Below are 15,059 nucleotides of genomic sequence, written 5' to 3'. Positions count from 1 at the left end.
CCATTCGAAATGGGTTGCGCACTGCCAATCTCCATTCTCGACGTCCATATCGTGGGCCAATATTGACGACGTTTCATCAACGTCAACGTCTGCTGTGGGCCCAACGTCACCTCCTTTGGACCCAGAGAGACTGGAATCGAGTCGTCTTTAGCGATGAATCCAGGTTTACCCTCAGATTCGCGGACGGAGACGACGTCTTGAACGGTATGCCCAATGTTGTGTACAGCAAGTCGACAGATTCGGGGGCGGAAGTTGCATGGTGTGGGGTGCTTTCTGTTGGAACAACCGTTCCCGACTTCTGGTCATCCGTGGAAACCTCACAGCTGCTGCTTACCGCGACCAGGTTCTCACCCCTGAACTCGTTCCTTTCATGGCGGCTCATGGCCCAGGTCTACAGTTCCAGCATGATAATGCTCGGCCACATACCGCGATGTTGACACGAAATTTCCTTCAAAACGCTGGAATCAACGTCATGGACTGGCCATAGAGGTCCCCTGACCTTAATCCAATAGAGCACGTTTGGGATGCACTTGGGACAAGGCTTCGTGGTCTTAAGAACCAACCTCAGAATTTGCAGGAACTTGGCGCTGCCTTGCAAGAGCAGTGGCGCAGAATCCCCAACCACGTGTCCACAAGCATCAGGCAGTCTATGAGGAGACGGTGTTTGGCAGTGGTGAATGCGCGGGCAGCCATACACGATCTTGAACTGAGAAAGTTTGCATTTTTATTCTTGTGACTTGACATTCTGTATACCCATGTTTTGGAACCGCGGTGTAGCCTAATGGAACTGATTATGGCACTGTCAGTGTATCGAGTACATCACACAGATCTCAGCAATGAAATAATAACAATTTAACCATCTTACTATCTCTTGTTCTTTTATAGTGTCCTGAAGAAAGAATGTGAAGTTTCTTTTTTGACTCAGTATATATCTGAGTGGAGTATTCACGTTAAACTGCGACCTGGTATCTGGCTGGGCTGTTATCATCAAACCGACGTTAGTAAGGGGGAGGGAAAGCACAATGCACAAAACAAACAATCAATTCCGAGTGTCATGTTAGTATGCGGCCACCAGACGTATCATAATAAATACGGATCCCACAGTCTGAGACGTAAAATCAGTTCAACAATGACATGAAACAGCAATGTCCATAACGTTTGATACTGTTAAACCAGGAAACACTCTAATCATTACTCTTCCTGAAGATCTAAACATCATTACTTGTACAAACCCACTGGGTGACTTGCTTGTGGGAACTTCATATCAAGGATGAGTAACAAGACTATGTCCCAAAACACAAACGTTAAAGAGCCTTTGTAAATAATTTATTTAAACGTAATAGGAAAGTAATGCTGGTTCAGTTATCCGATAATGGTACCGTGGCCTTGTGATTGGCATACCGCAATGTTGGCGTCAGGGATGACGATGAAGCCGAAGGAGTTTCCGGGTACTTTCATCGTCCCACTTCTTAAAGATCTTGGCATCATGTGTGGTATTTGGTTATTGACAAGTTCCAGAGTTTTGCCATTGAGTTGGACTTTTCTGGAAAGATACTGAAAATTGGCAAATGTCTCTCAAAGTTATCTTCATAATTTGAACCAATTATTTATGAACCGACTTACGACACAGTGATAACTGAAACACGGACACAGTCCTTAAGCTCAAGAGTTGACGGGGCAGTGGTTAAGGCGTCCGCTCGTCACGCCGAGGACCCGGGTTCGAATCCCCACATGGGCACAATATGTGAAGTCCATTTCTGGTGTATCCCGTTGTGGTATTGCTGGAATATTGCTAAATGCGTCGTAAAACGATACTCACTCACTCAAGAGTTGACAGAAAACATAGCATGTTATACAAACGTTGACAAACGTTGGCTATTTTACAGATTCCTGCGTCAAGAGCTGCTTTTGAGGCAAATGCCTCTCAACTTTATCCTCATTATTTTAACCGGTTGTTGATGGCTTTGCAACACGGACACAGTCCATAAGCTCTAGAGTTGAAAGAAAACATATGATATACAAACGTTGACGTAAGGTTTCCTCCCTCCGGAGTCAGCCAGAATCTGTCCATGCTATTGATGTTCAGATCCGATATAGTTAGGAGTATAGGGTCTTTATTCAAGTTGAGGGCATACACTGTGATGCTCCCAGGCTTGTAGTTATATACGCTGAAACATCAAAAGTGATGTCATAACATATGTCAATATGTAGGATTATCACTAAACCTACTAGAGTCATTTCATTTTTATTTAAATATCATACGATTGACTTGTAAGGACATGATGTCAAGTGATATCATTTGTTTTCAGTAAAACAAACCAAAACGAACCAGTGATGTCAAAACAGATGTGAAAATTCAATGAATGTGAAAATATCCTCGAATTGCCTTGGCCGACCTGTGAGGACACAATGGCGTCATAATGTTTGATTAATGTCACGTGCGTATAGTTACTATGTTGAAATTCAGATGGCGGCCACGGGGCTGCCACATGAAACATTACGTTGTAATACATTTGAACCTCGATGATATATGCAGGACATATGCCGATACGGCAACTACAGAAGATTAGTGTACAATAAAAAACTAATCAACATATTCATGTGTAAATGGAAAGATAGCTGTAAAAATAATATGAATGGATCAATGAAAAACAGTAAAGACACCGGGTGTTCACCTGAAAATGGAAGTATACTGGACAAAATAAGTTAGGGATATTGGTATTTTATGATTGATATTTTGTCGGTGTGTCAATGAATAAATGCATCATTATATATAATTTCAAAATTTAAATGTATCCCTAACTATTTTTGTCTAGTATATATATGTTCTGCCTGGAGTCGCACAACAGTACTCCAGCCATGCAACAGAGGCGTGTAAACAGACCAGATAATCAAGTTGTTGATGGAACGCAAATACAGATAGATAATAATAAGTACAGAGATTCGAAAGCGTGTAAATAACGAAAAGTGTTTCGGAATAGATTTGCTTTGCAACACATTAAGGGGGGCACGTTAATGTTTTGTAGCTGACTCTGCATACTAAAATATGCTATTTATCCCCAATATTCTCGGGAACTTCAGTTGAATTAAATATAGGACGTCAGAGCGAAAGAAAAATGCAGTCTAACTATCCTCAGCAACAAATTCCGTTTGGTGTAAAGGGAGAAAAACCGCTGTGAAACGTACAGAGCAGAGCATTCGGCTCAGGAAACATCCTGCACCCTGACATGATGTTCTGTACTTCGGCTACAGTATTGGGCGTAATTATGGCAAACATTATTTTTCAAATTCTGTGTGTGCATATTATGACTTTGATATAATGTTCTTACAATATTGGTAATTCATATATGTATAGGGGCGGTGGGGTAGCCTAGTGGTTAAAGCGTTGGCTCGTCACGCCGAAGACCCGGGTTCGATTCCCCACATGGGCACCATGTGTTAAGCCCATTTCTGGTGTCCCCCCGCCGTGATATTGCTGGAATATTGCTAAGAGCGGCGTAAAACTAAACTCGGTCAGTCAGTCAGTCATATATGTATAGCATATGCAACAATCACACAATTAGATGAAATGTCTAGATGACCAGAACGCTACCTGCAATATTTTGGAGTGTTCGGTGTCTTCGTTCGAAACATGTATGGATACGATAGAAAATGATAATCCTATTTATTGTTTTATCGTTTCTTGCTGGAAAACCGAATTGCATTTGGATTTATATTAAATGTTTTGTGCGTTGAGTTTTTTTCGAGCAGCCAAACAACGTTCCATTCATGCCCATTGTGGACGTCGTTCTTTTCATTCTAAAAGATATGTTTAAGTATGATCAAGGTAAAGGTTTTCGAGTATACGCTTTACAAGTTTTGTAAAAGTATATGGTTTAACAACCCACTTGTTAAGCTTCGTACAGTGTGCATACAGTCGGATGCTGGTAGATGAAGATGGAACATCAAATACTTTGTTGCCAACAAGTCTCTTGTAAAGAAGCGTCAACCAATAGTCCTGTGAGAAGAAATTATGGTGTTCCTCTATAAGAAAAACAGTATTGACTTCTGTGTTGTTCTGTGCCAATTCAAGCTGTCCTAACAGGACATTGAAAATAGCTGTTAAAGTAGTGATTATTCCATAATAGTAAGGTTTTCAACGATCTTTGTCAAGAGACTTCATATTGCAGTCGGCCAAAACTACATTGTTAATCGTTAATATGACATAGTACATTTTGACATTACTTAAGAATACACACAGGAGTTGGGTCGTTGTTGCTGTCAGTAAGCGAGTAATGCCCTCCAAAGAGTGACTGGCGGAGGACCCTTTTAAACCCATATTTTGCTGATACACCTAGTTTATCAAGCCACCTAAAAATAAGAATAACCATCATATATCCGTACATGTACACATCCTTTCTTAAGACACATAGGAAACTGGGCCTTATTCTCGAAACGTTCGTAGCCCTAAGAATTCGTAACTTTGATCGTAGCCAATGCGTTAAGAATGGGCTTAAGAAGTTCGTAGAGCTACGAACGTTTCGAGAATAGCTAGCCTGGAATATTATGCTAAGAGATCAGCAATGGTACACCATAAACACGTATGCTTGAACATACAGTTGATTCCAATTGTCCCAAATGTACCCCCCTATCTCCATCTAGCAAGCATGTTTTATCAATTGGCATCAACATCAACGTATACTGGCGCTCCATCGGAAGCGCTCTGGTTGACATTATTCTGCTGTATTCAATGTTTCTTACTGACCCGTCTTACAGAAAACTTCAAACCAAAATTCTTTGATAACTAAAATACTCACAGATTGCCTGCCACGTATCTATCGCCTATACCAGGAGTGCCGCCCCCATAGCCAGAAGAAGTCTCCCCAAGCCATGCCACCAGACCATGATAGCTTCGGACTGTATTCATCACTGACTGTAATTCAGGTATAATACGGTCCATTATTGTATAGTCAGAAAAGTCTTCGAGTTTGGCGGTGTGTCCATCAAAGTAGTAACTGAAACAGGAATTTGTAACTGTGTTACTGTATACACAACAATCACTTAAACAAATGGAGAACCGGGTTCAAGTCACCACACGGATGCGATGTTTTTAACCAATATCTGGTGTTCCCCTTCGTGATATTACTGGAGTATTGCTACTGACATACTCATTGTAGGCCCTGATACTTCCCCACCCTGAAGGAAGGTACTCACTGATGGATGGTCAAGACGTCTATGACACTGGCTCCACCCAAGGACAGGAAGCTGGAAGGAACGGTCACTTTTCACAGGTAGTAGGGACGAAACGTTTGTGGAAGTGGATTCTCTTGTGTGTGAAACTTTTACGCTTTTAAGTGGTTTTAATACGGTTTTGTACTTTTCACACTTTTGATGTGAATTGATGCAATTTCTATTTTTTACATACTTTTTAATGAACTTGTCTTTATAACCGGCTATGTCAGGTCCAAGGATGAGACTAGACTTATAGGCCGTTCTTTGGAGGACTTGTTTTAGGTCCTTGAAGTCACTTGCCACCTGAGCATCACTGATTGTAATGTTCCGATGTCGGAAATACAAGTTTGGTTCTTCATGAAAAATAGATACAATTAAAATAAATTCAGCAAGCACGATATAAAAATCTGGCAACGGTATCAATTTATCATGGAATAAATAACAATGCGAAGTTCAAAATGTAATAATGGTGATGAAAATCTGCTCTCGTTCTTCACGATAATGTGAAAAGATCACCCTGTGTGCATGCGGGATGAAAGTATTCACAATCTCCAGGCGGTTGGATACCCATGGTCCGGTAAAAACACAAATTAACCAGCCTGACTACCGATCCATTCAGTCACCTCATACAAGTACAGGTTGTTCGAGACCTCCTCCTCAAGACATCCCCAGCAAGAATAACTTTTATGTGTGGTAAATACCCCTGAAACCTACCATTTCCCAGCTCAATCCCTGCAAAAGGATATCCTTTGTCAGAGGAATATTTGAGCAGCAGCTTTGCATTTGATGGATTCCACCTCGTTCCGTTGCGGAGCACCAGGTTGAGACCAATCACCAGTTTGAAGCCAATCTTGTGAACAAACATGTTAAGATCATCCCAGGTGTTTGCTGAAAATAGTGTTTCTAGATCAGGCATCAAATAATACATTCTTTCAGTTGTATATTTTGAATGTAGAGTCAAATCACTCTTGGAAGCATCTTCAATCATGACAGTTCGCATAAGATTTCGTGAGCTCAGAAATATGGAAATTCTTCATTCAAAACGTACATGTTGATTCAAGGTCTTTCTTGGGAAGGTTTGTTCTAGAAAGATGCAACAATGTTATTTTGCTGTCACGATCTGACATCAAATAATACATTCTTTCAGTTGTATATATTGAATATATAACAGTTTAAACAAGATTATGTGAACACAGAAACATGAAATCTGTCAGTCAAAAGGGGATTCATAGGGAGACCTTTCGGTGAAGGTGTTTGCTAGAAGGATGGAACAATGTTTTATAGCTTTCACCTGGGAGCTGGAACTGGTCTCCAGTAGCAATGTTGCGGGTCGGGTCAAACACCATGTAGTCCAGTGACGAGCCACCGATTCTCAGATACCCTGGAGCTAAAGCTTTTCCCAGAGACAGCAGTTTGGGAGAACTGTTAAAACAAACACGTTTTGTGTGCTTCTTGAACCATGGTAATAATCAAGCTATATTCTTACCAAGATTACAAAGAACGTCACAAGAATCTTTATTCACAATGTGTTTTGTCCAGGTTATAAGGCTCCGGTAAAACTGTCAAAACGTCTTATGGTATTCCCAATTTATACTTGCACCATATGTTCACAGACGAATAACTGACTTTACTTCGCACCGTTTTTTGACAAGTGCCGCTGATGGACCAGAATGCACCCGACCTGGTATCATCTCTATTTCATAATGTTCATGATACAATCCAGACTTCTACTGTGGAAAGTGTTCATGGCATTTATTTGTGGATATAAATGTATATTTTCATCCGAAACCTCGATTTGCACACAAATCCGTCAACCAAGTAACAAACCAATCAGACATATTTGCCCCAATGTTTTATTACCTGACATTGTGATACTTCAGATTGGACCTCAGTTGACTGCCGGCGATGGTGACGCCAACAAACATGTCATCTATCACCTGCAACACGTGGTTAGTTTTCACCCTGATATGTTCGGTGTGTAGGGACACAGTAAACGGCAGGATCCAAGCCAGTCCAAATAAACACAAGATCATGATATCCGGGAACATTTTCACCGTTACTTCATTTTGAGATATATACCTCCTATGTTCACTTCGGTTTGGGCAAACAGCAGGTGCCACAAAGACCTGGCAATTGATAAGAAAATGTAGCCACATGTATGATTGAGATGATTAAGATTATGCCTAGACTTTTGGTCAAGAACTGGGCTTGTGTGTATCTGTTTTGGTATCTTATCTTAGTTTTATTACGTAAATGTGAAACTGAGAAAAATCAAGTCCCGATAACATTTGGAAATATGTAGACACACGACCTATCCTTAATATGACGAAGATACACTTTACATTTATGTAATAGGTGAGTTAAACACTTTGAAAAGTGATGACGCTGAGTTTAACAGTGCAAAATCAGCAAATATAACTTTCCTGGACGACCGAAAATATTCTCCCATGCAAGCTTGTGTCGAGTCGACAAAGCCCATTGTCGAATATACAGAACACATGAACTCAGCTTGTACTGGGTCACAATCGACCACAAGTGGATTCTCCTTTAGCACTATTTAAACGCCTACCAAATATTTCGTCACAGCTTTTAACCAGTTAGTTTGCACATTGCTTTTGCGTGTTTGTGTTCTGTTGTCTCACTTAATTTTGTAAAAGTAACATTAATAAGCTTGTGTGTTCTAGATGCCAGTCCTTGCTACAACAGTAGACTGTAAATGCTGTAAGAACCATATTGCTCCCTCTTCCATAGCTACATGCTGTTTGCAGGCTAGTTTGTAATTTATTTGACTACATACTGACGACACATGCAAACGCCAGACAAGTATTATTCATAAACCTTTGGGCTTCCAACATGCAGTAAATCGTACTTCTACTTTTGGTCAAAGTAACCCTACATGACACCAAAGGTGATGTATGGGATGTATCGTCAATATTATACACACTGTAGTACCACATTCTCATTCTGTGAGTGCAGTAAGCATGCAACTTATCCAAGCATTTCAAACCGATTTGTTATTGCGTGTGCTGTTTCTCAGGACGGGATTGATGTATTAAGATTTGTTCATTGTACATCAATAAATAACACATATTTCCAAAGATGTTTGGAGAAGCGACAATTCACTAATGATATGTATAACCGTCTCCTGTCTTCATGTCAGTCTAGCTGACCTAAATTGATGATTGCAACATGCAAAGTCTCGATTATTCTCCGTAACAAGTATGCCTATAACGCAAAATCAAGGTGAACATTTTTGAACGGATCACTGAAAATCCGTAATGACACCAGGTGTTCGCCCCAAAAAGGAAGCATGTAGTTTCTGTCCCTCATTCAGACCATCTGCGTCGAATGAAAGTCTTTCTTGCCTGACCCATCCCAGCAGTACCGTCATGAGATGGCAGTCTGTAACAAATCTGGAGATCTAAATATACTACCCATCAAAAGTTTAGACTCACTAGTGTTAATATAGCCTATTACTTCAGTCAACTGTTCTAAACTACATTTAGCTAAATATTCCATACTGTTTAAATGTACTGTTTGCACATGAACTGATGTAGTGTAACACAAATTCCTAACGTTGAACAAATTATTTTCATGAGTTCAATAAGTCATGAAACTCAATGAAAATTGGCGAATTCTTAACAAAACTTTACACCAACACGTAGCTGTTCACATGCACGATATTTGCACATGCTTTTCAGAAAATTGATGCATGATCCTCGTGCACTCATCTGCTTAAGGTTTGCAGTTGGTTCCCCTAACTTAGTGGATAAATCAATCCTCCATGTAACCGTATATATATGCATAACATATAGTGAGTGCTTTAAGTGAGTCTAAACTTTTGATGAGTAGTATATGTTCGTGTTGCAACGCTGTCCATCAGTCAGGTTTTTTGGTGTTTTTTTGTTGTTGTTGTTTTTGTTCAACTTAATGATCTACAAATGTTACCTGAAGATCACCACACTTTAGCCATGTATTCAATGAGCACCGAACACACAGTAGCGAAGTAAAAGTACGTGGTAATATACATTCAAACGTCAGCCCTTGCCTTCGTAGGGAGTGAATGCGAACAAGGCGTTCAATGTATTAACAAATGTTAAATATCTATTGACGATGTGGAGCTTTACTGGAGATAAGACGCGTTGGTGCAGGGAGTTGAGTTGAAGATTCATTTAGGCAACAGCTTAACTGTCGCATAGCCATGATCTTCCTGGTCTAAGGATGCAAAAGTAACCATATCCCATATATCTTGTAAAGAGGTGATTTCAAAATTAAAACGTGTAACCCTAAGATCGGTTTGTACCGTACTACAGTGTCAGAGCATAGACAACGGGATGACGATGAAGCCGAATGAGTTTCCGGGTACTTTCATGGTCCCACTTCCTACAGATCTTGGCATCATTTGTAGTATTTGATTATTGACTAGTTCCAGAGTGTTGCCATTGAGTTGGACTTTTCTGGAAAGAATATAAAAACTGGTTGCTCTGCTTAATATTCTTCTTGATCATCCGTGGATCCAACAGATGTCCTGCAACTATAGCATGTGTGAACAAGTTTGTCGTAAAATGATAAAACTTGTTATGGTTATACAACTTCTTTTATTCTGTAAAAGGCGTTGTCGTTGTCATCACTTGCTTGACAACGGCATTTATGTCGAAACGTCGCCTTTCACAGAATAAAAGAAGTTGTATATCCATAAAATTTGTCATCATTCTTCATCAACTCAACTTCTAAAATGCCCATCAAAGATGAAAGTTTGTCGTAGGTCATTTTACAGATTCCTGCGTCAAGAGCTGCTTTTTGGGCAAATGTCTCTCAGCTTTATCCTCATTATTTAAACCGATTGTTCATGGCTTCGCCACTGTGGTAATTGCAACACGAACACAGTCCATAAGCTGTATATGATATACAAACGTTGACGTAAGGTTTCCCGCTGTGGTATTGCTAAATGCGTCGTAAAACCATACTCACTCACTCACTCAAGAGTTGACAGAAAACATAGCATGTTATACAAACGTTGACGTAAGGTCTCCTCCCTCCGGAGTCAGCCAGAATCTGTCCATGCTATTGATGTTCAGATCCGATATAGTCAGGAGTACGGGGTCTTTATTCAAGTTGAGGGCATACACTGTGATGCTTCCAGGCTTGTAGTTGTATACGCTGAAACATGAAAAGTGATGTCAATATGTAGGATTATTAGTATTACTTTCCTTGAAACCTAGTCATTTCATTCATTTGTGAAAATATCACATGAATGACTTGTATGGGCATGACGTCATAATGATTTGAGTGACGGTATTTGTTTTGATGACATCACACAGTTGCTAGCTATGCAGAGATGCAGATGTCACCCACGGGAATCTCACACATAGGCATTACATCTCTGTAACGTCTTAAGTCAAATTCGATATTCATGACACGTACCAATAAGACCAAAACATTCCTTCCTGAAAATCACGGACACTCAGCTGTTGTTCTGCCAGTACCGGGCATAGCTCTAAACTGATTCAAACTGCAGTGACTGTGTGTATATTTGGACTTTGATAAAATGCTTTTTCAAGGTGATTAATGGTAGCCTATGGCCACACTGTTGTGTGGGAAGTGTTGACCAGGTTATGAATAGAGTTGTTACTAAACAACTCACTTGTTAAGCTTCGTACAGTGGGCATACAGCCGGATGTTGTCCGATGAGGATGGAACATCAAATACTTTGTTGCCAACAAGTCTCTTGTAAAGAAGCGTCAACCAATAGTCCTGGCAAATGAAATCATGGTGTCAGTACATGCTATTGTTTAGTGCAACCCATGCTTGTCGTAAGAGACAAATGATTAGATGGGGTGGTCAGCCTCTCTGACTTGGCTGACACATGATATCGTATTCCAATAGTGCTGATCGATGTTCATCATGTCAGTCAATGGATAGTCTGGTCCAGATTCGGTAATTTACTACATTTCATACAGCTGGTATATCGCTGGGTGTAGCAACAACATACAGCACAAACGAACAAAACGAATATGGTTGATGTCGAGATAGTCGAAACAGGATGATCCATGAGAGACTACCTCAAAGGCCTTGGTCACTACATACGGCCTTTAAGCACAAGGTACTGTTCACCGGGTGCCAGTCAAATCGCCCTAGCTACAAAACGCCTCAGCCAATTTGGTCAAAATGCCCCAGATTTTTGGTCAAATCGCCCCAGGTTTAGTCAAATTGCCCCAGGGGGGTAGTCAAAATGCCCCAGTGTATTTAAAATGATTAAATATATGCCATAAATGCATAGTTTTTGTCAACTTCCATATTATGTACTTCGTATAATATTATATAGTAATATTTCTGATAGATTTTCTATTAGTAAACTGATAAGAGCAAAAGTAATATCAACACTATAATACCAATTATTTGCATGTTATTAATGCTTTTGTAAAGAATTACAAGCATAAAATGAAATGTTTGTATAAAATGTTTATTGGCCATAAATGCATAGTTTTTGTGAGCAAGTATTGTATAATACTTATCAAAACAATCTAGAGCTTTTGTTAATTAATCTTGTCAAAAGGTGAGGCCGTAAATGCACAGGTTTTCTCAACAAGTATGGTATAATACTTGTCAAAACAATCTAGAGCTTGTGTTAATTAAACTTGTCAAAAGGTGAGGCCGTGAATGCACAGGTTTTCTCAACAAGTATGGTTTAATGCTTATCAAAACAATCTAGAGCTTTTGTTAATTAATCTTGTCAAAATGTGTGGATAAAACAGGCTATTAAAACATGTTCACTAATTGACATTCAATGCTGTGTTTAATGTTGAGGCTCGAATGTATGAGCATTTCAGGCTATAAAAACATATTCACTAATCGACCACAACCTATCGAGATTCAAAAATGTAATTTTGAACGATTCTAATATCTACAGTCATTTTGACTTAAATTCCGGTAGCAGATTTTGTCTAATCATACATTCTCGTCTCCAACTTGAATGTAGTGACCTTAATGCGCACAAATATGAAAGATTTATATCTCCGACATCATCTTGCTCTTGTGGCCATAACTATGAAGACTCTGATCACTATTTCTTTCCATGTACTCTTTACAACGATATACGTCAAATTATGTATTTTTATACTAAAGGATTTGACCCAAAATCAATTTTGTTTGGAAACCAACGCTGCTCCTCAATAGTAAACAAAGAACGTTTAATTTCAGTGCACTCTTTTATAAATTTAACAGGCAGATTTGATCCAAAATATTTTGTTTATATGACATATACCGTTTAACAATGATTGGCGTTATTTCTCGTTTCGGCAACATTTATATATCATTCACATTGTCCATTCATCATGACGAGTTTATTCTTCCTTCCATTGTATCCTAGAGCGGTATTCATATAAGCTTATGCTTGTCTACCAATCCGGTTCCTTTCTTTGGAAATAAATATGTTTAAATAATAAATATTATACCATACTTGTTATGATTACACAATGCCATTTGTTGACCAAAAACTATTTACAGCCAATAAACATATTCTACAAACCTTTCATTTTACTCTTGTAATTCTTTACCAAATAATTGGTACTACAGTGTTGTCTATACATGGATATTACTTTTGCTCTTATCAGTTTACTAATAGAAAATTTATCAGAAATATTACTATATAATATTATATATTGAATATAATATGGAAGTTGACAAAAACTAAGCATTTGTGGCATATATTTAACCAATTTAAATACATTGGGGCATTTTGACTACCCCCCTGGGGCAATTTGACCAAACCTGGGGCGATTTGACCAAAAATCTGGGGCATTTTGACCAAATTGGCTGAGGCGTTTTGTAGCTAGGGCGATTTGACTGGCACCCCTGTTCACCTATCATGATATGGAATTCCGACATGATAAGTAAGTGAGTGAGTAAGTATTGTTTTACGCCGCTTTTACCAATATTCCAGCAATATCACGGTGGGGAACACCAGAAATGGTATTCACACATTGTACGTATGTGGGGAATCGAACCCGGGTCTTCGGCGTGACGAGCGAACGCTTTAACCACTAGGCTACCTAACCGCCCCTCCGACATAATGACATTTTGTAGCTGTTAATATGACATGATAATATCTTAACGTAACAGGCGTTCACGCACAGGAGTAGGGTCGCTGTTGTCATCAAGAAGTGAGTGATGCCCTCCGAAGAATGACTGGCGCATGACCCTTTTTAAACCATATTTTGCTGACACTCCCAGTTTATCAAGCCACCTAAGATTTTGAACAAAACCACTTTATAAGATTAATAATCCTTTCTTAACAAACCATGTATAGAAAAGAAGAAAACAGTTAGACGATAATTGTGCCACAGACACCGAAGACGTCATCATCAATGGTATATCCTACCCGCGTAAACTTTTACAGAACAATGTCTTACAGTTGAATCCCAATATTTTCAACACGGTCCTGGTGTTTCTACAGAACTGAACGCATCAGTAATCACCATCTAAGAAATATCTATTAGAAATCGAATTCTAAATCAACATATGCTGCCCCTTCATTCAAGGCGTTCTGCTTGACGTTCCCACGTTGCTTTCTACTTCTGATTACAAGCTCTTCTTATAAAGAAATCTACTCTGAGCATGAAACTGTTTGAAAAGAAAACGTTAAGCAAACGCCCTTTGAATAGCTAAGATACTCACAGATTGCCTGCCACATATCTATTGCAAATGCCAGGAGTGCCGCCCCCATAACCAGAAGAAGTTTCCCCTAGCCACGCCACCAGGCCATGATAGCTTCGCACCATACCCATCACTGTTTGAACTTCGGATATAAGACGGTCCATTATAGAGTGGTCAGAAAAGTCTTCGAGTTTCGCTGTTTTTCCATTAAAGTAGTAACTGAAAAGAATAAAATCTAACACAAAAAGTCCTAACCGTATTAAGGTACACGCAACAATCAGCCAAACAAGCGTTCCTTTCTATTTTTGTTTCTCTTATTGTATATATTGAAGTGTGTTACACAAAGTGATTGGTGATCTACTCAATTCGTTAACGCCATCCTCCCACTTGGCGTCCACTATAAGCATCACTTACCATCCTGCTGCTACTATACTGAGTCAAAAAAGAAACTTCACAAAATGTAATTTGAAAAATAATGAATACTTTTTCTCTGATGATACATCTTTGTATCCGAAATGGGATCCCTATCTTTCGACTCTAGAAAAACGTTAGCAAAACCCACTCAAACCCATCCATGCGTCGTGCAAATGACGTTAGTGCCAAATAAGGTTTTGCACGTGCAGTCGATCACATGATCTTCGCATCGAAGTTTTCTTCATATGCACGTGTTTGCATTGGCCTCAAGAATTGAAAAAACACTTTTAAACCACAGTTCTAACAGTACTTGAAATGTCACGATTGTCAAATGTGCAACGTGAACGTGCCTTTGGCATGTTGCAAGCCGGAAGATCAGTTATTGACGTCGCAAGAGCAATGGGATGCAGACGTCGTACTGTGTATGACTTGCGAGGGCGTCTACAACCAACTGGCACCACTTCTGATCGCCCAAGGTCGGGTCGTCCACGTGTGACGTCTCGAGCAGAAGACCGTCAAATCGTCCTGCGTCACCTACGTGGTACATTTCTGCCGGCTACACGAACCAGGGCTGAGATGTTTTGAGGTCGACTGTCCTCACAGACATTCGAAATTGTTTGCAGGCTGCCAATCTCCATTCTCGACGTCCATATCGTGGGCATATATTGACGCCGTTTCATCAACGTCAACGTCTGCTGCGGGCCAAACGTCTTTAGCGATGAAACCAGGTTTACCCTCAGATTCGCGGACGGCAGGCATAGAGTCTGGAGACTGTGAAT

At 39.8% G+C, this 15,059-nt stretch overlaps 1 protein-coding gene and 1 long non-coding RNA gene across 3 annotated transcripts; both read right to left on the bottom strand.

Annotated features, from left to right (window-relative positions):
• Positions 1 to 1,349: 1,349 nt before the first annotated feature.
• Positions 1,350 to 13,450, bottom strand: LOC124273968 (hyaluronoglucuronidase-like). Of its 2 annotated transcripts, none has more exons than XM_046709307.1 (4): positions 13,345 to 13,450; positions 10,856 to 10,965; positions 10,228 to 10,371; positions 1,350 to 1,543 (listed from the first exon to the last, which is right to left on the bottom strand). In XM_046709307.1, exons 1-4 carry the CDS (start codon positions 13,405 to 13,407, stop codon positions 1,363 to 1,365), a joined length of 498 nt encoding a protein of 165 aa, XP_046565263.1. In that variant the 5' UTR covers positions 13,408 to 13,450; the 3' UTR covers positions 1,350 to 1,362. The 2 variants fall into 2 exon arrangements, with proteins under 2 accessions (XP_046565263.1, XP_046565264.1); XM_046709308.1 differs by lacking the exon at positions 10,228 to 10,371 and adding an exon at positions 2,025 to 2,168.
• Positions 4,921 to 5,585, bottom strand: LOC124273969. Its single transcript, XR_006897799.1, has 3 exons — positions 5,405 to 5,585; positions 5,194 to 5,244; positions 4,921 to 4,994 (listed from the first exon to the last, which is right to left on the bottom strand). It is a non-coding gene; the product is annotated as an uncharacterized LOC124273969 (long non-coding RNA).
• Positions 13,451 to 15,059: the final 1,609 nt, after the last annotated feature.

Source organism: Haliotis rubra, unplaced genomic scaffold (genome assembly GCF_003918875.1).
Source record: "Haliotis rubra isolate DU_JTF1 unplaced genomic scaffold, ASM391887v1 Scf1862, whole genome shotgun sequence".
Classification (NCBI taxonomy): Eukaryota; Metazoa; Mollusca; class Gastropoda; order Lepetellida; family Haliotidae; genus Haliotis; species Haliotis rubra.
Note: the sequence above shows the minus strand (reverse complement) of the source record. Positions and strands in the feature narration are given on the sequence as shown.

Bases quoted from the DNA above. Each gene is read 5' to 3' on its own strand.
- LOC124273968 (XM_046709307.1), bottom strand. From the start codon at position 13,407: ATGCGCCAGTCATTCTTCGGAGGGCATCACTCACTTCTTGATGACAAC. The intron at 10,372-10,855 runs GTGAGTTGTTTA...TTCATGTTTCAG, and splicing joins CACTGTACGAAGCTTAACAA to CGTATACAACTACAAGCCTG. The intron at 1,544-10,227 runs GTTTGTATAACA...GTATCTTTCCAG, and splicing joins GGAGGAGACCTTACGTCAAC to AAAAGTCCAACTCAATGGCA.